The sequence below is a fragment of the Vicugna pacos genome, chromosome 14 (assembly GCF_048564905.1).
Source record: "Vicugna pacos chromosome 14, VicPac4, whole genome shotgun sequence".
Lineage (NCBI taxonomy): Eukaryota > Metazoa > Chordata > Mammalia > Artiodactyla > Camelidae > Vicugna > Vicugna pacos.
Genome location: NC_133000.1, coordinates 64,900,866 through 64,925,506, shown reverse-complemented (window position 1 = coordinate 64,925,506; position 24,641 = coordinate 64,900,866). Strand labels below are relative to the sequence as shown.

Sequence of the window (24,641 nt, the reverse complement as noted above, 5' to 3'; positions counted from 1 at the left end):
GGAATTTTATACGAAAAACTTATGGCCCCTAATATCTGCTTCTCCTTATCACTTCCCACCCCAAATTTTACTTCTAAGGAGTGAGGATAAAAGGTAGGCAGAAAAGGAGCGTCATGGTCATGGACAGTGGTGGGGCCATGTTTTCTAGAGTGAAGGATTGAAAGAAAATAAATAAGTGATTCTCTTGCCTTACTACATGTGGACTCAGGGTTTGAATCCCAATCAATTAACCAAACCACCAATCAATTTCCCTCTCCCTCTTTAATTCACTCTTCTCACCATAATACAGCTGGACCTGGGGGCAATGGCCTAGCCTCACAAGCCCAGGAAAGACTCTCTGGTCTGGCTGAGGGCCATGCAGCTGGGAAATCTGCTCTATTTGCATAATAATTCCTCAAGAAGCGTGTGAGTCAAGGCAGGATTCAATACTCCAGGTCTGTAGGCTAACACATCCCCTTGAGCGCTGTGTAATCTCACCACAATTTCCAACACTATTTATTTACCACAGTGCTACACACAGATAATCGAGTTTATTAAAGGGTACAGTATGGGCAATCTGAGTGCTGGGTCATCATCAGCACTAAGATGCTACTTGTACAATTCAAAAAAGAAAAAATGATCAGGTAGTTATCTAAATTTATTTGAAAGAAATGAAGTAATTTCAACATTATGTCTAGAAAATTACCCAAAATAGAGCTAAGGCTAAAAATATTCATAATTAGAATACAAACACTTTCCAGATCTGTGGCCCATTTTTCTACGGAGAGGTGTTTCATGAAACTGAAGTGAAGGGTACCCTCTGTATCCCTTCCCTCTTTGTGAAAAACCTAGAAGCTACATAAGCTATAACACCAACATGGGATCGATTGTCAGTCTGGGAATTCAGTAACAGATCCTTCAATGGCCTAATAAACCACATTCTTACAGGCTTTGAAAAGTTCCTAATTATCCCCAACACTTAAGCAGTGATAGAAACATCCCATATGATTCCATAATCAATTACCCTACATGAGAATTACAGGAATTTGGTCTCGGTCTTCTCAAAAACATATTGTCTACAAGAGCAGTTCTCAAAGTGTGGCCTGGGGATTACTGATAGTCCCCAAGGCCCTTCAGGAATCTGCAAGGTCAAAACTATTTTCACAATAATGCTACGATTTACTTGCTTTTTTTCTCTCTCTTTTTTAGGAGTATACCATGGAGGTGTCCTGATCCAAGAAATACATGATATGTGATGACATCATTGCTCTGATGTCAACATATAATGATTTATTATTGTTACTTTGAAAATGAATAAGTATTTTTAAAGTTCCTAAGTTTTAATTTATAATATAGCAAATATCAATAGATATAACCACCAAAACTCTTCGAAGTATAAAGAGGACCGATGCTTCTCCAGCTTCATTGTGCATCGGAATCGCCTGGAGATTCGTGTGCTCCACCTACAGAGGCTGACCGGTAGGACCGGTAGCAATTGTGAGGTGGGGCCCCATAACGTGCATTTCTGACAAACATTTGATTCTGATGCTTCAAGTCCACAGATCTCACTTTGAACAGAAGTGTTTTAGACTCCTGTTTATCAAACTGTGTAATACAAACCATTTAGTAGTTCATGAAACCACTTTACTGGGCCAGTCCAGCAAGACAAATTATGAGGGCACTTTGCACATGCTATTTGTCATGAGTATGTGTGTATAGTTAAGACATGATGTAAAATACATTTGTTACAATGGTTCACAAAGTAGTCACTTCTATAGATACATCTGCACATCATACACAACCAACAGGAAAAAAGGCAAAATATGGGAATCTTTTAAAACGTAAGATGCTGAATGAGTGTTTCATTTGGTCTAATGTATTATTAGCTGCACTGACTCAGACACTACTGAGAAAGGAGTTTCCCAGATAAAAATCAAACATCATTCATCACATCTGCCAGGCAAACTGATAAAATGCATAACAACTTCAATCGTTTTATTATACTGAAACAGATCCTCAAATTTTACCAATGACTAATTTCCAACAAATTTGATATGAGTGCTAAAGACTTCCTGACTTCTACAATTCAACTAAATTTGTTTCTACACTTTTTAAAAGAATCTCAGGTAATTTTAATCGAGAAGTATTGCAAAAATCATCTACTCCATCCTCCATGCACTGTGGATGTCTCTCCTACAGCACTGTTGGACAGATGGCTACATGTGACCTACAGAACTCCTTCAATTGTAGGAAACTGGAAAACTCTTTCAAGGCTTTCTAAACCATTAGCCAGTTAGTTCTCATACTGAGCCAGATTGTTTCTTTGTGACTTCCACCCATTGTTCTCACTTTTCCAATCCAAAGTAACACTGAACAGTTCTATTCCCTCCTAGACCTGTACACCACCAACCTTGAAGGATATAGACTGCAGTTAGATATCCTAAAACTTGTTCAATAAAAGGAGTTACATCCTGACCACTCTGGCCATGTCAAAAAGGGGGTATTCAGGTCCAAAAAGGCAACGTACCAGAGATTCTATCATAACCAAACTATTCTTAGGATAATGGTTATAGCATAAGGCTACTCCTGATCACGGACCAGAGTGGACCCAACTCCTACATGTTCCCCTATGGCTTGATACAGTGGTCTATTCTGGCTCTGACCTTCACCTCCGAATGTTCTCCATTACCTGTATGTATGCCCTTTGGTTCTTCTCTTGCTGAAATCCCTGGCCCAGTTGGTCCCAGTGTCTTGAAATACATGTACCAAAAGTAACTGTTCCTCACAGCATCAGACTCAAGTCCAGTCTATGTCATTTAGACCTAACATTGTTCCAAGGCAGAAAGGGGCTCGGATTTCCCCTTGGGTAATGAGATGAGCATTAATCATTGGCTCAATATATGGTCAATATATGGTACACCCTACCAAACTGATACTTCGTGTGCTGGACACAGTCAACAAATGAACACAAATCAGCAGTGCCCAGTGTTCAACAACTGGGCCAAGTTGATGACAGCAGCAATATTCCTTAATAATTAGTCTTCTCTTCTCCAGGCTAACCATCCTTCAAAGTTCTTGACGCAAGATGGATTTCTCAGTCTCTAACATCATAATCTCTTTTTTTTTGTACACATACAAAAAAAAAGGAAGAAAAGATTTTTCAGCTCTTTTCTAACAACAGTAACCTTTTCAAATCATGAAATAGTAGATGTTAAAATGTAAAGGACTTTGTCTAACGTCAGAATCATGCTGAGGGAGTCTGTGACTGGAGGTTATATAATCATACTGTGGATCAATCCCAGACATTATTAGCTTATTCTCACATCTCGTAAATTGTAAATTAACTTCTAAATAAAGAGGCAGAAATAGTAATTACTAAATATTATTTATATCTGATATTCTCATAAATTCTAAGGTATCATATAGAAACAGAGTGATTTTTTTAAGTTACAAAATGTCCAACTGTCAAATTTCAACAAGTAATCTGACATCAACCGAAATATGAAATCCAAAATAAAAAGGAAAAATTCTGGGTTTAATGGTTACTGACCACAGAATAATAATTTGAGGGGAAAACCATTTTTTTTACAACAGCATTAATTTCAAGTTTATAGGCCAATTAGAATTCTTTAAAAAATGCTAAATTAGACTTAAGTTATTTCGCTAAAGAGACATAACATTTTACAGAACAATGTTATATTATCATTACTTTTCATTAAAAATATTTTTAAGATTTTTAAAAGGTCACTTCAACCTCCAGGTAATAACTATATTCCTGAATTTTCTTCTAAATTCTTCTGTGTTTTGTCTTTCACAATTAAATCTTAAGATCTAACATTTTGTATATAGTAAGCAGAAAAATGCCCATAGATACTAATTTCCATTTATGAGCTCCCTATTCTATTAAACTGATACATTTATTCATTTTTCTCATTTGTTTTCTTTCAAGCAATTCATTCTTATCCTTTATATTTTACTTTTTAGATACAGAGGCTTTGCAATATGTTTTAATACATGGAAGCCAATTTTCCTCTTTACTTTTCATAATCTTCTTGGCTATTCACAGAAATCTGTAATTATATATAAGCTTTTAAATCACTTACATAGTAAGCCTTGTGTATCTAACTGGATTATATAAAATTTGTGTATTAATTTGGGAAAGACTGGCACTCATATACTATCGAGTCCCCCAAGCAACACTGATTTTTTTCCATGTGTTCAGACTGCGTTTCTTGTTCCTTGACAAGATTGTACAGTTTTCTTCATAGAGACATACTGACTTCTGAGGCTTCCACAGTGACAATGAGAGACTTCTCAGTTTTCATGTTGTCATGATTCAACTTTTTAAAGTTGCTTAATCAGTTAAAAATCAAATTTCAGCTTTATATTTTCTAAAATGCTACCACCTCTTTTCCTTTATGGGCTTATGTCTTTAAAAAATTAAATTTAGTGGGTTTGGGGGTAAGGAAAAATGTGTATAATTAAGGTATCACCTTTACTGCAAATTGGTTAAAGTACTTTCTTCAGTAATTTCCTCAGAAAGGGTATAAATGATGATATACTTCTGAATTTTTATTTTAAAATCTCTCTTTTCAATATTGACAAATGAAGGACACCTTAGCTGGGCAGGGCACTCGTAAGCAAGTTCTTTCCTACGTAGCAGATATTTAGTTTAAGGTTTTCTAAACTTCATTTTATAGAGTCTGAAAATGATTTCATTCTACATTCTTTGCACATAACCCTTTCTTTCTACAAGCTTTAAAAAGTTTTTTGTTCTTGATATGCCTAGAATAGTTTTTTTTCCCATTAATCTTGTCTGAAACTCAGTGAGTCTTTCCAACAGCATCTCAAGACTTTCTGAAGAACAGCAGCAACAAAAAAAACTCCTCTACTTTTCCTTTAAAATTAACCTTTCCTTGTCTATTTTATTTTCATTAAACTCCTGTTATTTACACATAAAATCTCTTGGTTCTTCTCTCCACATCTCTCATCATTTCCCACATTTCATTCTCTCTGCCATTTTGCTACATATTTCGAGATCTTTCCTCCATTTACTTCTTTGGGTCAACTATAATCTGGTTATTAACAGTGATCGTCCTTTCACTTTGCTGAAATGTCTTTTTTATTTCTAACACTGACAGTTTTTAGCTTTCCTCTAATTTAATACCCGTAAGTGTTCTTACTATTTTTCAGGAAGCACAGTCACCCGCCTCCCACGCCTGCAGGTCTAAAGCAGTATCGTCTGCCTCCAGGGACTCCTGTAGGTCTTCCCCCCTAGACGGGTAATCCCCCTTTGCTGTATGCTGCGACTCTTGTTTGCTCAAAGGGTTAGGCAGTGGTTTGCTGGTAAATGTTTAACAACCAACCAGGGTGTGGAGAAAGGGCAGTGCCCCAGTATGTAGCATCTGCCGATCTCCTTACTGTAAATACTCTCTCCAAGGCTGATTTCAAACTACCAACATTACACCAAAGAAGATGGATCAGGAAGAGATACACATATTGGCTCTCCTGAGGCAGAATGGTAGCCCCAGCACCTATGGAATAGTCCTTGGAGAGGTGTCTCAATAGTCTAAATGCTACCTAATCCTTGAAGCCATCCTTGATTCCCTAAATCAGAACTGGTTTCTTTTTTCTCTGCTCTCAGAACACTTTGCTTGTAACTTTACCTTGGCACTTATTTCTTTCCATCCTGTAATGTAGTTATTAGTTCTTTACATGTTTATTTCCCTAGTGATATAACCTCCTTAAGGACAGGGAAAATATATTAGTTGTCTTTGATTTTCTTCTAGAGCCTACACCAATTATTTGTTGAATGATTTTAGTGACTGAATTTTTAAGGGCAACACTTCAGTCATGTATTACAGTACCACTTCTAAAGTTACAGAAACACATGATTAAACTCCAGAAGAAAAAAGAGAGAGAGAGAAGTATAATTAATGGTAGACTTCTGTGTTAAATCAAATTTTTCTAAAAATTCTGCAACTTTTCAAAGAGAAAGACAATTCTGATAATTTCTTGTGATGGGGCTAGTGGTCGAAGGCAACAGAGAAATATGTCCAAAACGTCCATTCTAGGCTAAGTGAAATTATATGTCTTAAAATATCTTCTTTCTCATTTTCTTTTTATTTCAAAATCAAAATATCTACTTCTCCATTTTCCATTTATTTTTCAGAATTAAAAAAAAACTTTCAAAATAAGGATCTAATAAGTTGACATGAAGAACAAATTCTTATGTATCCTATTTTTAAATTTTAGACACAACTGTTTCAAAGTTCAGTCTAAGAGCCTTTAGTAACACTGCCCTACTCTACAAATAAACTTGGGACAATAAACATATATAATAGAGAATTTTAATGCAGTCATAAAAACAGGCACTTGCTTATGAATAGTGCCTAGGATAGCTGGACAGATGGGAAGCAGATGGGTAATCCCAAAGGGGCAAAATGACCCAGCCTCAAACATATGGGTAAGATCCTGGATTAACTTCAGTTGCCACTTCCCGCTGTCTCTTTCAGGCACATACATCAAACAATCAAAGATGATACAGTTTAATATACCTAAGACCTGCTCCGGGGAAAAATCAGGAAGGAGAAAGAGTAATCTGAAGAAGAACAAGAGACAGCAGCCATTCAGAGAAGAAAGAACTGACATGAACATAATATGAAGGAATGAAAAAAATAAGTGGTAGACATAACGAATGGCAAATATAAATGTGTGCTTTTAAAGTCCTTGTAGGCAACATGACAACATAGAGCATACACTGAAAACTTTGGTGATTTATGACTTTGAACGCTAGCACAACTGAATGAGTACTGAAACAGAAGTTGAAAACTCTAAGTTTAATTTCTGGCTTTATGATATTGCTGGTCACTTAGACTTAGTCTTTCTGGGCTTCGGTTTCCTCCCAGGTAAAATGAAGGCTGATATTAAAAAGTGCTAAAGACTCTCCTAAAAAAACTTACAACAATTTGAGAATTGTTATGCATAAGCATAAGAAACAAACTACAGTGCCTGGGCTGACAATTCCCTGCCAAAAAAGAAATGTAGTATATTAAGTTTATTACAGCAAATTGCAATATTAGGTTTTAAGAAAATTTCTGAGAATTTGGAACATTTTCAATTGCTGCTAAATTTCAATTACTACCAAATATGCATATATATAAACACATGTATAAATGTGCTTATGTATAAATACCCATGCATACATAAAATATGTCTGTTCTAAAGATTTCCTTAAGTTTTGACCTGTTGTCTCCTTCTGCCTACTGTTTCATGTCATACCACCATTCCAGACTTGCTAGTCAGGCAGACATAAAAGCATATGGAATTCCAGAGTCCACTTCACAACTTAGGACAATTTTCAATTAAAATTTTGGAAAGGTCAAGAAGCCAAAACATTAGGATCAAAATAAAATAAAAATGTAATCTGGATACATGTATAGTTAATTAAAAACGGTCAAGGTAATACCTTCTTGCCTATACTAGGAACAAGATTCTTTCCATTAACTCAACAAATATTTATTTAGTGTGTTTTAGTTGCTAGGATACAATAAAAAGCAATAACATAAGTAGTTTCTGGATTCATGAAATCAACAGATAATAATGAAATAATCACACAAGTATACAACTGCAATTATGTTAAGACTGCAGTTTATTTTTTTAAAAATTCAAAAGTTCAGGAAAAAGAACCTGATGATCCTTTCTTTAGTCTTTAAGTTCTGAAATAAAACACACTATTTCCCTTGATACTAATGATAAAGCCCTGTAACACCAAAGTTTTGAAAGATCAAATCAGTAATCTCTAGTTAGTCTTATGAAAACTCTGTATCATAAATTCTGAGCTACAAAACTGCTTTGTAAATGTACGCAAGAGCTCAACTACATGAAGCAGACCTGAATCTATATACAGGTCTGAAAATGAATGAGAATTTTATATACTGAAACACTTTAAATAGATATAAAGAACACAAAATTTGTGAGAGAAGATCTACTCTTCATAGGTCCCCAAGTTCATCAGAAACATGTAGAGGCTTCTGGCTTTCACCTGCATAACGTTTCTGGTTAAGTCTTATGTAAGTCCTGTCAGTGTCTCAACACCATGTTAACCATGTTTTCAATGCTCACTTAAGGGTTTTCTGTCTCTCACTTGATGAGCAATTTTCCTACTACCTGGAAACACTCGCTGATAACTTTGAAAGGCTAAGATTCACACGTCACTCATTACTTTATTCAAAACTCGTTTTTCAGAATAAAAACCATCATCTTCTTGGACATCTTTATTTTCATTAATAGGAATAGCACCTGGTATTCTGATATTTTCAGTGCTAATTTTCATAAAGATACAGTTTTAATATTAAAGACGAGTTCCTGTATATACTCATATCAGCAGGGAATACAAATTTGAATTGACTTTCAGAAACACAACATTCAACATACTAGTTGAATTCCTCACTCAACAAAATTACAGATTATTATACATTCATGAGTCACTCATGAATACTCAAAATCATGAATGTCAATAGCCCAAGATACTCTAAGTATATTATAATTCAAGTGTAACATAGGCCAAAGGCCTTAATTTCAGAAAAGAAAAAATTATACATTGTAATAAAGTATAAAAAATAACTTTAATACACTAAAAATACTTCAATGCATACAAACCTTTAAAGCCATCAGGATATACATCAGAAAGAAATTTAGTGTTGATGTCTCCTTTTATAAAGCGTGAGTTGATTATCACCTCTCGAAGTAATGCAATATTGTGTGTAACACCTAAAAATAAAATGATAACAGACTGAATTGAAGAACAATAGGAATGAGTCAGTTAAAAATCTAATTCTTATTATCTGGAGGAATTTATTATTAGTGTCCTATGACCTAGCAAAAACCATGCAAGATTACTTAATTCTTTGACTTCAAGTAACAACAAAAAATGTCTGAACTTGAGGCAGTAATAAAACACTAAATGTAAACTTAAGCTTGTGACTGCCAAGTCAGTTCAACGGGGAGATAAATGTCTTTTTAATAAATGGTAAAACTACTAGATATGTATTTGGGAAAAAAGGAAAATCAATCTCAACTCTAACTCACAGGACATACAAGAATTAACTCAAATTGGATCACAAACCTAAAACTATAAGACTTAGAGAAGGAAACACAGGAGAAAAATCTGTTACCTTGAGGTAGGCAACAGGTTCTTAGCACCCAAAAATCCATGAACCGTGAAAAGAACATCAACACATTATAGTCCATCAAATTTTAAAAGTCTGCCCTTCGAAGGATACAGTTAAGAAAATGAAATGGCAAGCCAGACTGACAGAGGATATTCACAACACATGTATCAAACAAAGAACTTGTATCTGGGATATATAAAGAATGCTTACAAAATAATAAGATGACAAATGAACCAAGTGAAAAAAGAGGCAAAAAGACCTAAACAGAAATTTCACAAAATATATACAAATGGCCAGTAAGCACAGGAAAAGAAGATGTTCAATATCACTGTCAAAGAAATATAATGAGATATGCACAAACATCAATTTTAGTGGTTAAAGGTTAAAAGACAGATAGTACCAAGTGTCGGTAAGAATGTGGAATAAATGGACCCGTCACACCTTGTGGGGGGGGGGGGATAAAAATTGATACATTTTATATTTTACTTCCACCTTGGAACTGTTTGACAGTTTCTTTAAAAGTTAAACATATACTCACCATATGATTCGGACAATTCACTCCTAAGTATTTACCCAAGTTAAAACAAAAATATATGCCTATACAAACACTTATACATGAAGATTAATAGTTATATTTGCAAAGTCAAAACCTGGAAGCAATCTCAATGTCCATTAACAGTGAACAGATTAACAAAATGTGGTTTGCCCATACAATGGAATTCTACTCAGCAATAAAAAAAAAATGAGTCCCTAACACACAAAGATGAATCTCAAAATTATTATGCTGAATTAAAGAAGCAAGACCAAAAATAATATATACTAAATGAAGCCTAAAGAAAGCAGATCATATGGTTGCGTTGGGAAAGGGTCGGAGAGAGGGTAAACTGCAAAGGCCACAAGGAAACTAGGAGGGGACAGAAATGTTTGGTATCTTGATTGTGGTGATGGTTTCACAGGTGTATGTTTATGTCATCAAACTGAATACTTTACATATAAGAAGTTTATTATATGTCAGGTATACTTCAAAAGAAGTGGAGGAGGGCTAAGTGGAGGAGGGGAAGGAGGAGGACAAAAGGGAATGAGAAGGAAAAAAGCTTGTTGATCAAGTAGGAAAAATCGAGCCGAGTACACAGTGACTACTCCAATGTAAAGTTAAAATAGGTAACCCCCACAAGAGGGATACGAATGGTATCAGGAGAACTCTGAGACAGAAAGACTCTATGAAGGGAGTAGATTACAAATACGTTAAACAGGAATAAAAGGTAGAGTGGGGAGGCATCTCAAATCCAGGGAGAGCAGGAATTAGATCAGGTGTCCACACTACAAGAGGAGGGCGGCTGGAGCAGAGTAAAGCTGAAGCTGAAGAAAACAAGAGGTTTGTTCATTTCTTCCAATTCTTTAACCCACTCCTCTAGAGGTCTAATCTGCACCACTTCCCTTCACAGCAAACCTAGAAAGCCTGATTCTGCTTTTGCTATTCAAGTCTTATAGAATCCTCATTTATACAAGAATAACTATGACGTAAGCAAAGAATCACTGAGGTTCAAGTACTAGATCTACCTCTCATCTTGAGTACGTTATTCAAACTCTCAAAGTTTTAGGTTCCTCATTTGTGAAATGGTGATAATAATAAAACCTATTCAGTATGACTGTCATGAGGTACAAATGAAATAATGTTTCACACGATGCCAGGCACTCAAGAAGGTGCATTATTGGGGTGGTGGGTATAGCTCCATGGTAGAACACATGCTTAGCATGCACGAGGTCCTGGGCTCAATCCCCAGTAAATCCATTTTTAAAATAAAGGTGCATTATTATTATTATTATTATTGTGCTCTTTTATTATCCTTTTATATGAGAATAAATATTGAGAAGACAACATGTAATTTATAAACAGCAGACAGAAGCTGTACAGCATCCTAAGCCTCAGCACTGACCTTCCAACCTCTAACTTCTAGTTGCATATTTTGCACAAATTTAAGCTTATACGTATTTCTATCTCGAGAGTTTCTCCATCCGGTAAGACAAAGGTCAGCAAACTATGGCCTCCAGGTCAAATCCAGCCTACCATCTATTTTCGTAAATAAAGTTTTATAAAACACAGCAGTGTTTACATGTGGTTGGCTTCATGCTACAACAGGAGAGCCAAGTAGTTGCAACAGAGACCTTGAGGCCCACAAAGTCTAAGATGTTTCCTCTCTGGCCCTCTGCCAAAAGCCTGCCCATATTTGCTATGAGGTTTTAACAATGCTGATGTTCTGAGCAAGTTAATCTTTATCTCTCAGCATTTTCCCTACACCTACTACTCATGCAGCAGGTAGCTACCACAGGAAGGAAAATGAGAGTAAACAGTATGGCATGTGCTTTGGGGCAACTTTCAGTAACTAGTTACAGAGCAAGAAAATTACAAGGAAAAAGGAGACTTAAAAATAAGAAAACTGTGACCCAAAGTGACTCAATTATTTATCTAACATTTAGAACACTATAAATGACAACAGTAAACTACATAAAAATATTTTTAACACTGTAGAAGTATATTGTGACAGACTGTTGGTTTCCTCTAAAATGTGCTTTTTATTCTTTCCACAGTAATAAAATCTTAGCTGAACAAATGACTATCCCAGACACAGACTCCATTCTCCCACCTATCTACAGCTAGGCATGGCAAACTAGACAGGCAACTAGACAAGTTAGAGTGAGGTATTCAACTCCAGCCTCACTCATGTGAGAAAAAGACCCACTTGAACCTCCTTCCCTTCCCTTTTTCTGCTGGCTTCCTGATACGACAGGAACTCAGCTTTGGCAACGCAGATGACGGAGAGCAACAAGTTGAGCGTGGTGGGGGGCGGAGGGGGGAAGACACAGGTGTGTGTATCTCCTGGAAGGACAACAGGACACTAACCTACCCTATCAGCACAGACCAGCCAGAATGTTAAATGAGAAATAGATAAATTTCATCTTATTTATAATCACTGAATTTAAGAACCTTTGTTACAGCAGGTTACCCTGTACCCTAATGTGTACATACAGGGGAGGAGGTCAAACTTTTCAATATGACTTCCTATCTCTGAGCCAACCAATATTAACAACTTAATACATCCTTCCAGGCATTTTTCTATGCATCTCTTTATACTAAACCATATTAGCAACCATATGAAAATTTCTGAGCATCTCTCTTCCTGACTCAAAAGATATACTGTGCCTAAAATTTTACAAAAGCCAACTTTCAATTTATTCAAACTACCTCGAAACACTTAGAGAAAGTTTTAAAATTCAAATGTGAATGCTATTCCTTTAGCTATACAAATATTCCATGGAAGAAGTTATTCTATATAGACAACGATCTAATAAATATCCTTGACAACACATGCTCGGGAGAAACGCATAGTTATCCCAAGCTTGCTTTGTGGATAATGACTTAGGCCATATTCACTAACATGTTTTGAAGGACTTTGGTAATTATATATATTTCTATGAGGAAATATTGCAAGGTATAATAAACTTCTGATAACACCAATACTCCTAACAAATCAGTGCCAAGATCTGACACTTGCCTTTATTATAGGTGATATTTTGACAGACAAAAATGAAGAGCAATTAATGAAAGGCAAAGTGATAGGACACTTAGACAAAGCAGGTCGGCAAGAATTTAAAATAGAAAACTCCCTGAAAGACTTCACGCTATGAAAGGGAAATGAACCCCTTTGTCATATGTTTTACAAACGGGACAAAACTAAAGCACCTTTGAGGAAGAAAAGAGTTATGGCTTGCCAGAGAGATTTAAATGCATAGGAAATGACAGATGTGCTGTTCCTGGAAGAGGAAAGTATTTTGTGTGACTTACACAAATTTTCCTGGCTGGGAAAGAAAATAGAGAAAGACACAGAAGAACACAAAGATGGTAGAATCACGGAGGCACTTAAAATATTTAAGAATTTTCATCGTGGTAAAAAGTAAATGGATACCACCAGGTATTTCTGTGAAGAGGACTGAAAGAAGTACACCATGGCCAAAGCATACGAACAAAGAAGAAAATGGTGCACCTGAAAAGTCAAAAGGGGCATTCAGGGTCTGATAGGCAAAGATTTCCCCTTACCTCGCGAGCAACCAGAATGGATGACACAGGGAAGACAAGATTAGATTCGGGCCTGCCAGAAATCACTCAGGCTGCTATTACAAAACGGACTGGGGAGGGGCAAGAGTGAAGATGGGAAGAAGCAAGCCGACAACTGCAGGAGACATGCTGACAAACGGCAAGGCCTCCGACCACAGCTAGTGTGTGGACAATTCAGAAGGAGAAAAGCAGCTGGACTTGAGAGATATTTGGGAGGCGGACAGGGTCTGGTGACTTGGTGGACGCCAAGAATTGGGGAGATGAGCCCAGCACAACACCCAAACTTCTGGCTCTGCAGTGTTTAGGGAAAAGGAATAGATGGAAATGAAAAAAATCTGATACATTTTTGGCAAGTTAAATTTGAGGGGCCTGTGAGATGAGACTGATCCGCCTAATTAGAGTTCAGAAGAGCAGGTAGATTAGAATGCATGTACATCAGGATACAGAGGTCATGGAGGTGGGCATTCACGTGACGGAATACAGAACAGAACGTGAAACAGAGAAATGCAAGACAAAACCAGCAATATGTGAATTATTTGTGTACAGTAACTGAAATTTTGAGAAAAATAAGACCCTAAAGGAGGGACTGGAAAGGATAAATGTTAGAAGATTGAGGTGCAGCTGTAATTTTAGTTCCAAAAAAAGGTGTTCTTAAGAACATCTGTTTCAATTTACAAGCTTTTTTTGCATAAACAGTAAATAACTTAGAAAGGTACTCTGACTTTCAGGATTTTTGTCCTTTCCTCCTCCAGTTAAATAAAAATAATATTGTTCACTTTATATGCACCATATTCCATATTTAAACTTCACTGGCTTTCTTGTTACAGCCTAGTGCTGGTAGACATTTTCTTGCCCTCTGTGTGGCCAGTGCCAGAATAGTTAGCATCACATTCTGTCTTCAGTAAAATACAACATAACTTTCAGAAATAGTTAATGACAATTTGAAAAAAAATAAGATTGTTTTCTGATGCCAGTGATCAATTCATAACCATGACATCCAAAAAATTTAAACGCATGCAGTTTCACAGGATGAATGATGTTGTATTTTAATTCCATATTCAAAGTCAAAAACAGAGGTGATTTTAGAAAATGTAACACAAAGGAATCATAAGCAAATATTAATTTACATTTTGGATATCAAAGAATAGAGCCACTGATGCACACAAAAGCCATGGACTTTTAAAAATCGTTTTACTTGAATAGTAAACAGAGCATGAAACAGACTTTTATCTTGTTAAATGATGTTTCAGGAATAAAATCAATATACAAAAGCATTTTCCCTTTAATGTTGTCTGAATAAAGTATTATGTATTACTGTGCAAAAGCAAGTCATTATCTATTTCTCTTTCCTAAGGACTATAAGCTAAATCAATGGCTAATGGCAGATGACCAAAGGTTCCTCAACTGACTGCTCCAACAACTACTGTAGATTAATTCTAAAGCCAAATAGGAAAACAATCAAAAAATTACCTTACACCTAAAAGTTCAGAAGATTAGATAAATGGGAAAAATCATTGAACTGTTAAAGGATATCCTACATACCTGAAAGTTATTTTGTCCTCTAGTTAACTGTCCATGTGCCAGTTAAGAAAATGCTACTTAAATTGATTTTGTTCAAACAATAAGTATATAGTAGAAGTACTCTCAGACTTAGTTTACAACTTTAATGATATTATTAATCACATACACATAAAAATTGTGACTCTGAGATTTGGATGGGGAATTGAGGCTGACCTCTGCCAGAGTTCACAAGGTCCCATCTGTATGGGAAATCACCACCAGGCCCCAGAAGAGAGGACCCCTAGGAGCAGCTTTCTCCTGACTACCTGCTGGTTCCAAAACACTGGCCAGACATTAGCTGCACACACTGGCAAGATCAAACAGAGGCCAAAAGCCACTGCTTATTTCATGGGGACTCAGAAATTGACTTTAGCCAAATTACATTTTTGTTCTAAAGAACCTTTATCTTAACCAAGGCTCACAATCGGCTCAGGAAAAAAAAATATTTGAACAACTTAACAGTTACCAAATTATATAGTAAGTTGTCCATTTTCTGTCCTTCATAAAACAATTTTTTAACCTCTCTATTCTTTAGAATTAGTCAGATGGATATATAAGTACAAATCACAAATGTTTCTCTGTTTTTATTTCTTAAACGTTAGCTTTGGGAGGAGGGGAGCATATGTTACTCTTCACTTATTTTCTAAAATTTTTTGTTTTGGAATATTTTCAGAATTATAGAAAACTCACAAAAACAGTACAAAGAGTTACTGCATATCCTTTATCCAGATTTTCCAAACGTTAACATCTGACCACATTTATTTTGTCCATTTTGACATTTATTATATTGTCATTCACCATCTCTTTCTCTGTATGTGTAAACACACACACAACTTTTTTTAAAAACATTTGAAGGTAATGTTCAGGTAAGATATATTTTACCTCTAAATATTTCAGTGTTTCCTAAAACCAAGCTAAGTCTCTTACGTAATTGCAGTACAATGACCAAATCTGAAAATTAACATTGATAATAGTGTCATCTAATCTACAGACTTCATTCAAATTTCACCAGTTGTCCTATTTATGACCCTTACTACAAAAGAAAAACTTTTTTTTCCTGGTCCAGGAACTAATCCAAGATCCCATGTTGCATTTAGTTGTCCTGTGTTCTTAGTTTCCTTTGATCTGGATAAGTTGATCCATTTTTCTCTGTGTTTCTTGACCTTGACACTTTTGAAGAGTACAAGCCATTTATAGTGTACACTGTCTTTCAATCTGGACTGTCTGATGTTTCCTCATGATTATATTCACGTTACACATTTTTTTGTAAGAATACAACAGGAAGGATGTGTACGTCTTAGTGCACCATATCAAGAGGTACAGGGGGTTGATTTGATTTGTCTCATTACCAGTGATAGTAGTTCTACTCATCTGAGTAAGTGCTAGGTTTCTCCATTTTAAAGGTACTGTTTTCCCCATTGTAGTTCATTAGTATCACCTGAGGAAATATTATGAAACTGCTTCTCATTATATTTTCATCCACTAATTTTAGCATCCATCATTGATGATTCTTACCTAAACAACTTGATGTCTGCCAATTTGTGATTTTTCTACACTTATCAGTTAAAAATCCACTGTAAGGAAGAGCTGTGAGCTTTACCTCATTTATCTTTCTTATCTATTTGTATCAGTATAAACTCATGGACTTTTATTTCATGGATTTTAATCGACTGCTAACATTATTTATTTTGTCACTGAGGTTTTCACAGATTGGCCAGTGGAAGCCCCTTAAAGCTGATTCCTGTGTCTCTGACAAATCAAGATTTTTGGAGCACTCGATTACTGTCTTATACAAGCTCTTTCAGGCTCACCTTCCTGAATAGCAGCCATTTTATCAATGAGTAGTGGTTCCACTTATGGGGAGGATGGTGTTCCGAAAACAAGATCTGGGTGTTTGGTGTGCTTCTTGTGATGGGTGTCAGTGCTTCTATGACCTCTCAGCAGGGCAGTAGTTCCCAATCATTTGGCATGATTATCCCCTCAGTGAACATATGGCAAAATCTGGAAGTGTATGGTTGTCACAGCTGAGGAGATGCTACTGTCATTTAGCGGGCTGAGGCCAAGGATGTTGATAAATATCCTATGACGCACAGGTAACCCCTCACCCCCAACAAAGAACTGTCCAACGTAGACATCAGTGGTGCTAAAAAGTTGAGAAATCCTGAGCTAGAGAGTACATGCATATGTGTACACACAATTACAGATGCGATAACATACTTACATATTTATGTTTCAATTCATGTTAAAAACTATGAATCCCCACTGAACTTCCAATTCAACACCATAGGGTTCATTCTATGCTTTTCCATTCCCACATCTGTAACTCCTTCCTCTGACAGTGAGAAACTTTGCTCTTCTTATTCACAATACGTGTATTTATTTCCTCAATCCCAGAATATACACAAACTGGTTTCAGAACTGCTAACCCATGAACTAGGAAAAACAAACCTACTAACTAGAGTTTAATATTTGTTCATACATATTTTATCTTTACATTGAGGGTATCCAGTCAAAATACTATTAGAAGTTCTTTAGGTTAGCTATTTTTCTCTCTCCTTCAGCATGATTGTATTATTCATACTGTTTTGCCCATTTGTTTGTTTGTATTCTATTGAGTTTTTTCCCCAGAACACTGATTTTAAATATTAATATGTATCTAAAAAGCAGAATTATATTAAAATGTGTAACGAAAGTCTCTCTCCTTCAGCTCACAGTTTCCCATTCCCCAGTCATTTCCACCAGATTGTCCCTCCACCTCCTATATGTATGTCATATTATTAGTAATGGTCTTGTGTATGTGTGTATGTTTCCAAAAATGAGCAGATATATGTACATATTCTTCTTTCTCCTAATTGTCTAGCAATATCTATTTTTCCCTTCCTTCCTTCCTTTTATAAGAGAAATGCTAAGGGGGGAAGGATATAGCTCAAATGGTAGAGTGCATGCTAAGATCCACAAGATCCTGGGTTCAATCCCCAGTATGTCCTCTAAAAATAAATAAACAAATGAATCTACCTTCCCCCCAAAAAACAAAAAAATAAAAATGATAAAAATAATAAAATTACATATTTTAAGTGTATTATAAAATAAAAGAAATGCTATGCTTTAGTTTAGTATATGGCCACCTTGATATCAACTGCATCTCCCATTTTCCTAGCATCTAGGCATGACCATGTGACTAAACACCAGCAAGACAGGAGCAGAAATAAGGGGTGCTTTCTAGGTTATGCCTTAAAAAAAAAAAAAAGGAGTGTGAACTCCCTGCCCCTGTTACCTTCCTGCTGAGGCTGGATGATGAGCATGAAAGCAGCTACTCTGGGCCCCAAAATGAAAACCATCTGCTGTGAATGTAAGAGGTGGCCCTTGACAACCTCCTTTCTGGATGTTACATGGGAGAGAAACTAAACTGTATCTTTCTTAGGTCACTGTATTTTTTAGACTGTATTTCTATTGCTTAGACTAGCTTAGCAATGAAGGCTTTATGTGGGAGAAGATGAAACATACCTGGAAATGAAAACAACAACGAAGCAGGAAAAAAGGGCCTGAGAGAAAGTGGTATAAATGAGAGTATAGAGTTCATGCAGAGGCAATGGGAAGACACTAAAGCAGGGAAGTGATCACTGGGTTTATACTTTGAAAAGATTATTCTGTGCATACTAAAGAAGGGACAAGCGCAGGTGAAGGAAGAGTACTTGCGGAGAACCATTCAGGAAGTCACTGCACTAGTCCATGACATAGACAGTGCCCACTTGGGACTACAGGGCCAAAGAAAAGTAAAGAGAATCCAAAGTTATTCAGATGAGCTATGCAGATCCAGCCCCCTCAGAATGCCTCTGAGACCACTTTTCTGAGCCCAAGTGCTCAACACTGTTACTTCAGGGACTCGGCATCCATTTCCAGAAATGCAAGTTTCTCTGCTCATCCCTCATCCTCAGAACCTCAGATTACGCAGCTACGCCCACTCTCCCCAAACACCTGCTCCCTCTTTTCCAAGCCATTCCACAGTACCGTCCGAGACTGCCACGATCACTTAGGTCTACCACAGATCTGGCATCTTTGTGGAACATTCCACTCACCTCCTTGCCTCACTTGAAATCCTCAGTCCTCTCAAGGACCTTACTTCCCCAGCAAGCCTCACACACCACACTGCCACTTCCAAAACACCACCAATTCTAGTCCTTGGAGAAACTTCTGTTTCCTTGCAGTTCTTCTGCTCAGAAAACCTTCTTCAATTCACAGTCATCTACTAACATCCTTGCCACAATGTAAAGTTCACTAAGAATTTATGTTACCCAACTCATGACCTGCCCTCTGATCGTGACTCACCATGCATGTGTGGAGGATCCATGCAACATTATCTTGGCTCAGTTCTTAGGATCTCACCTCAAATAATCTGTTCTTCCACTTTAGACACCATGTCCCATAATCACACCCCAAAATCATCTAATGTTCAGTAACTATACCACATTCAAAACCACCAATTCAAAATATACCACTTTCTAGCAATAGAAATAAAAGCAAGAATAAACAAATGGGACCTAATTAAACTTACAAGCTTTTCCACAGCAAAAGAAACCATAAGCAAAACAAAACGACAACCACAGAATGGAAGAAAATTTTTGCAAAAGATGAAATTGACAAAGGCTTGATCTCCAGAATATATAAGCAGCTCATATGACTTAATAAGAAAAAACAAACAACCTAATCCAAAAATGGGCAGAAGACATAAATAAGCAATTCTCCAAGGAAGAAATAAATACAAATGATCAATAGGCACATGAAAAAATGCTTAATATCACTAATTATTAGAGAAATGCAAATCAAAACTACAATGAGGTATCACCTCACACCAGTCAGAATGGCCACCATTCAAAAATCCACAAATGATAAATCCTGGAGAGGCTGTGGAGAAAGGGGAACCCTCCTACACTGCTGGTGGGAATGCAGTTTGATGCAGCCATCGTGCAAAACAGTATGGAGATTTCTCAAAAGACTAGGAATAGACTTACCATATGACCCAGTAATTCCATTCCTGGTTCCAGAAGGAACCCTACTTCAAAGACACCTGCATCCCAATGTTCATAGCAGCACCATTTACAATAGCCAAGACATGGGAACAGCTTAAATGTCTATCAAAAGATGACTGGATAAAGAACAAGTGGTATATTTATATAATGGAATACTATTCAGCCATAAAATGACAACATAATGCCATTTGCAGCAACATGGATATTCCTGGAGAATGTCATTCTAAGTGAAGTAAGCCAAGAAGAGAAAGAAAAATGCCATATGATATCGCTCATATGTGGAATCTAAAAAAGAAGAAGACAAATAAACTTAAATATAAAACAGAAACAGACTCATAGACATAGAATACAAACTTGTAGTTGCCAGAGGGGAGGGGGGGTGGGAAGGGACAGACCGGGAGTTCAAAAATTATAGATACTGACAGGTATGTATAGAATAGATAAACAAATTTATACTGTATAGCACAGGGAAATATATACAAGATCTTGTGGTAGCTCATGGTGAAAAAGAATGTGACAATGAATATATGCATGTCCACGTATGACTGAAAAATTGTGCTCTACACTGGAAATCGACACAACATTGTAAACTGACTATAACTCAATAAAATAAAATTAAAAAGAAAAAAGAAACAAAATATACCACTTTCCAACTGCACCCCATCTTTCCAGTTTATTTCCCAAATGCCTTCACTGGAGCCAATACATAAACTTCCAATCTAGAATGTGAGATATTCTATATGTCAGCTGCCCCTGACTCTTCTAAAGAGTTAATGACACAAAATAAAAAAGAGCAAGAAAATAAAGAGACAAAACCAATATAAACTTTGACTGGACCATGGATAGGGCTAACAAACAGATAAAAAAACAAACTTTGGGGGGGAAAGTGGGGAAATTCCGATATGAACATAATCTTACCCTTAAGACGCATGCTGAAGTATTTAGGAGTGATGTGTCATGATGTCTGCAACTTTCTGTCAAATAGTTCAGGAAAAAACAGAGAAGAGAAGGTGAGGAGGAGGGAGAAGACAAAGACAGGAGAAAGGGAGAGACGGAGGGAAAAAGCAAATGTGGAAAAGCTTAACAATTAATCTAGATGAAGAGTGTACCAGTGTGCAAAGTACTACCCATTCATCTTTTCTCTACATTTGAAAATACCTAAAATAAAAAGTCTGGGGGCAATGTATCCCTCCTCTGAGTGAAAAAATAATATATGTATTTCAACATGATGTGTATACATCCACACCTTTCTCCATGCTCATCCAAAGATAACTAAAAATATTTTAGAATGGGAAGATTCTGACTAAAAGCACTACACATTACTCTCTGATTTGCTCCTCTACTTCGATTGTACATATGGACATGACTTCAAGTCATAGCTGCACACTATTTTGCAGTGAAGATGCACAGTAATTTATTCAGTCATCTGTCCATCTGGGCAACACTGCAGTAGGTCAGAATTTGGCTAGAACTGTAATTTGTAGTTTGGCTACTACAAACAGTGCTATTGTAAATTTCCTTGTAAACATCTCACAATTCAGTGTTTTGACACTCTAAGATAGATTCCCGAAAACTGAACAGCTAAGTGAAAGCGTATGTACTTTTAACATCTAATGCCAGATTATTTTCCCAAAAGACAATAGCAAGTCACACTTCAAAGATGCCTGACTGTGCCCATCACTTTTGTTTTACCAACACAGTAAGTTATCAGTCTTTTGAAAAATGCCAGTACTCTGGGAAATCATTTTAAGGAAGCACAAAGTGAAATACTCTCAACAGAGTCACCTATGAGCCCTAAAGTGGTACTCACATTACTTTCGAAGGACCAGAACGGAGAGGTGTGAAGAGAAAGACACCCTCTCCATCTTTGAATTCCCACTATACACTGTCACTCCACTATTACGGCATCTATGAATTTATATTACACTTACGTATTTTTCATACCAAGTATACTAAAAACTCTTTGCAATAAAGGTTGTATCACTCATTCATTCAACAAATATTAATATTAATCACCTACCATGTGTCAGGAACTGCTAGCCACTAATGCACAAGTAAACAAGATAAACACCATTACTGCCCTCATACTCTTATGGGATAATCTAACGTTTAGCAATTAATGACACAACTAATACTTTAATTATAGTGACGGTAAATGCTTTGAAGAAGCAGTAGAACAGGATGAAATAAAAGCATGTAACTCCGCACACAGTACTGGGAATGACCTAAAATGGGCTTCAGTATTGCTTAGCCATGGTTTAATAGGTTTCACGTAACACCAATTGATTAATAATGATTTAGGACATATAATTTTTAAACCTGTGGTTTTACAACTGTTATGAGAGATGGAGAAAAGATGGGAACCAAAGTTACTGAACTTCACAAGCAAGTACTGTGCCAAACTCTTCTTCATAATTAACCTCATTTAATCCTCACCACTAATTTAGAAGGCAGAGACTCTCACTCTATTTCTTAAACATGGAGTGTGAGATTCAGAGAAGCAAAATAATTTGACAAAAATCACATAGTTACTAAATGGTATCAAGACAGGATATGAATCCAGCCCTTTCTGATTTCTTTCTATTACATCACAGTGAATCAAAGGCAGAAATTTCAGACCAAGTCTGGAAAAATCTATCTGTACAATAAAATACACTTTGCCTTACATGTGATATATATAAATTTAGGAGAATAACAGCCAGCTTACTTTGTATTTAAGTCACTTAATTTAAAAATATAGTAACTTGTATACCTATATACAAAGTATAGTAAGTAAAGTAAGTAAATTAGTGGAAAACACGTTCAAATATAAAACATGAATTGTATTCTGTAAACATAAAAGAATATTCCTTTCAGAAGCCAGACACAGTAGAAAAATAACTTTTAGGTAAAACCAATGCTAATTTAATATTTTGACAAACTGCCCAAATGCCATGCCACTATGTTACATTATATCAAAGTTTAATATAGATGTGATTTGACAAAATATTCTTACTCAGATTGACTATCTCAAATTCATGAACTTAACATTCAAGTTCATGAGAATGAAACCTAAATTAACCACCATCTATAATTCAACAACCACAATAAAAAAAATACAGTGATGGGGCAGGGGGTGTGAGGAATATATAGAAAACTTTAAAGGCCTCTAGGAAAAATCTTGCCAAGTATCTTGTTTATGTCTATATCTGTATAATTAAACACACATAAACAAACACACACACCCAAATTAGATGTATGTTCCAAACATGCACTAGTGTAATTTTGGGGCAATATTATTTCTGTAGGACAACAGACCTCTCAAGGCCTCCTTAACCAATGTACAGCGAAAATATGCATCTGCTGCTTCTGGAAGAACACAGCAGAGTTATAAAACCAGTAAACACTTTACAATTAAGGTTAAAAAGGAACTAGAGAATTAGCCAGAAAGAATGTGAAGGGAACCTTTCGAGTTTTTATAGGCTATGGATATTAATGGTTCTAATTTTTCTTTTTAAGTTATACTAGGTTCACTTAGCTTTCCTTTCACGGATGGAGGTGAATCACTGGCACATAAGGTGAGATAGAATCACTATCACTTACTAGTTAAATGGGAAGAAAAGAGGGTGACAATAGAAGGGAAGGGAGGGAAGAAAGATCTCCTGATCTAACAAAGCTGGAAGAGAAAACACGAGAAAGAGTGACTTGCATGACTTACCTGCCAACAGATGAAAATCAGCAGGGCAAGACAGATGTATAAAAACAGAGTCACGAAACTGTCCTAAGCCACTACTGTACAGCTATACAAACTGCTCGCTGCACAAAGGCACTTGGTCAAAGGGGCAAACAAGGCTGTGCCATGCTCCGTCACTAAGCTGGGCTCCCTGTCTCAGGGCTGGGTATACCCAGAGAACACAGAATGTTTTCTAACTCACACAAAGTTGCAGTCGCTTGTCAAGACTTATGACCTATAGGCTGTGTCCACTCAAAGGGAGGCTTTTTGAAATTGCACAAAAGCTCTGTATGGGACGGAGGCAGGCTGTGTAGTCAGACTCCCCCACCATACTACACCTCAGCCTCCAAAATCAAGCCTCCTGACCTCACTGTTACATTTAGTGAGCCATCAGAAAAAAGCCAAACTGTACAGCCAGTCTTTCTTACGGAATGTTCTTAGCCCCACACTATTCTTTCATAATTCAAAATTAACTTGTATTTCATACTTTAAATTTGATATTAAAATCCATTATTCTGAAGCTGATGATAATTTATGTTGGGCTAAAGTAAAATGATCTTTTCATTACTAATGAAAAATTGCTAATAAAATTGATACTGTAACTTACTCCTTAAGGGGAGTTAAGTATAACTTTGCTTTAATTATTTAAATGTAATGGCTGCTCCTAATAACAGTTATTACTACATTTCCTAAAGACTTGTAGGCCCACGCTTTGTTACACATTAAAACTATCCTGTATGTATATGAGGTAACAACTGCATTTCCTAGAAGATACTTTATAATTTGTTCTAATTCACAGAAGCAAAGAGCTATCCTCTCTACTCTCAGTCAAATTGTAGGTCACATGTTTTAAATCTCCATACATTTTCAAGTTTCAAATTTCAAAACAATACAAGCCAAAAAAGAAAGACATTAATACAGCAAATTTGCTGTCAAACTGCACTAGCCAATAAAAGATGCCAGAATAAAGAACCATTTTACACAGAATATGTGTCTATAAAATATGAAATGCTCATCTAGGAAAGGTCATAAATCATTAATTTAATTAAATAACCTAATTTCAGATGTATACATAA

The 24,641-nt window shown here is 36.2% G+C and overlaps 1 protein-coding gene across 8 annotated transcripts in view; it reads right to left on the bottom strand.

Moving 5' to 3' along the window:
• Positions 1–24,641, bottom strand: part of PCCA (propionyl-CoA carboxylase subunit alpha) — a 377,947-nt gene that overhangs the window by 138,493 nt on the left and 214,813 nt on the right. For all 8 annotated transcript variants that reach the window (XM_072976495.1, XM_072976496.1, XM_072976497.1 and 5 more), the window contains one exon: positions 8,641–8,751. In XM_072976495.1, coding sequence (XP_072832596.1) covers positions 8,641–8,751 — 111 coding nt within the window. The remainder of the gene's footprint in view (positions 1–8,640; positions 8,752–24,641) is intronic.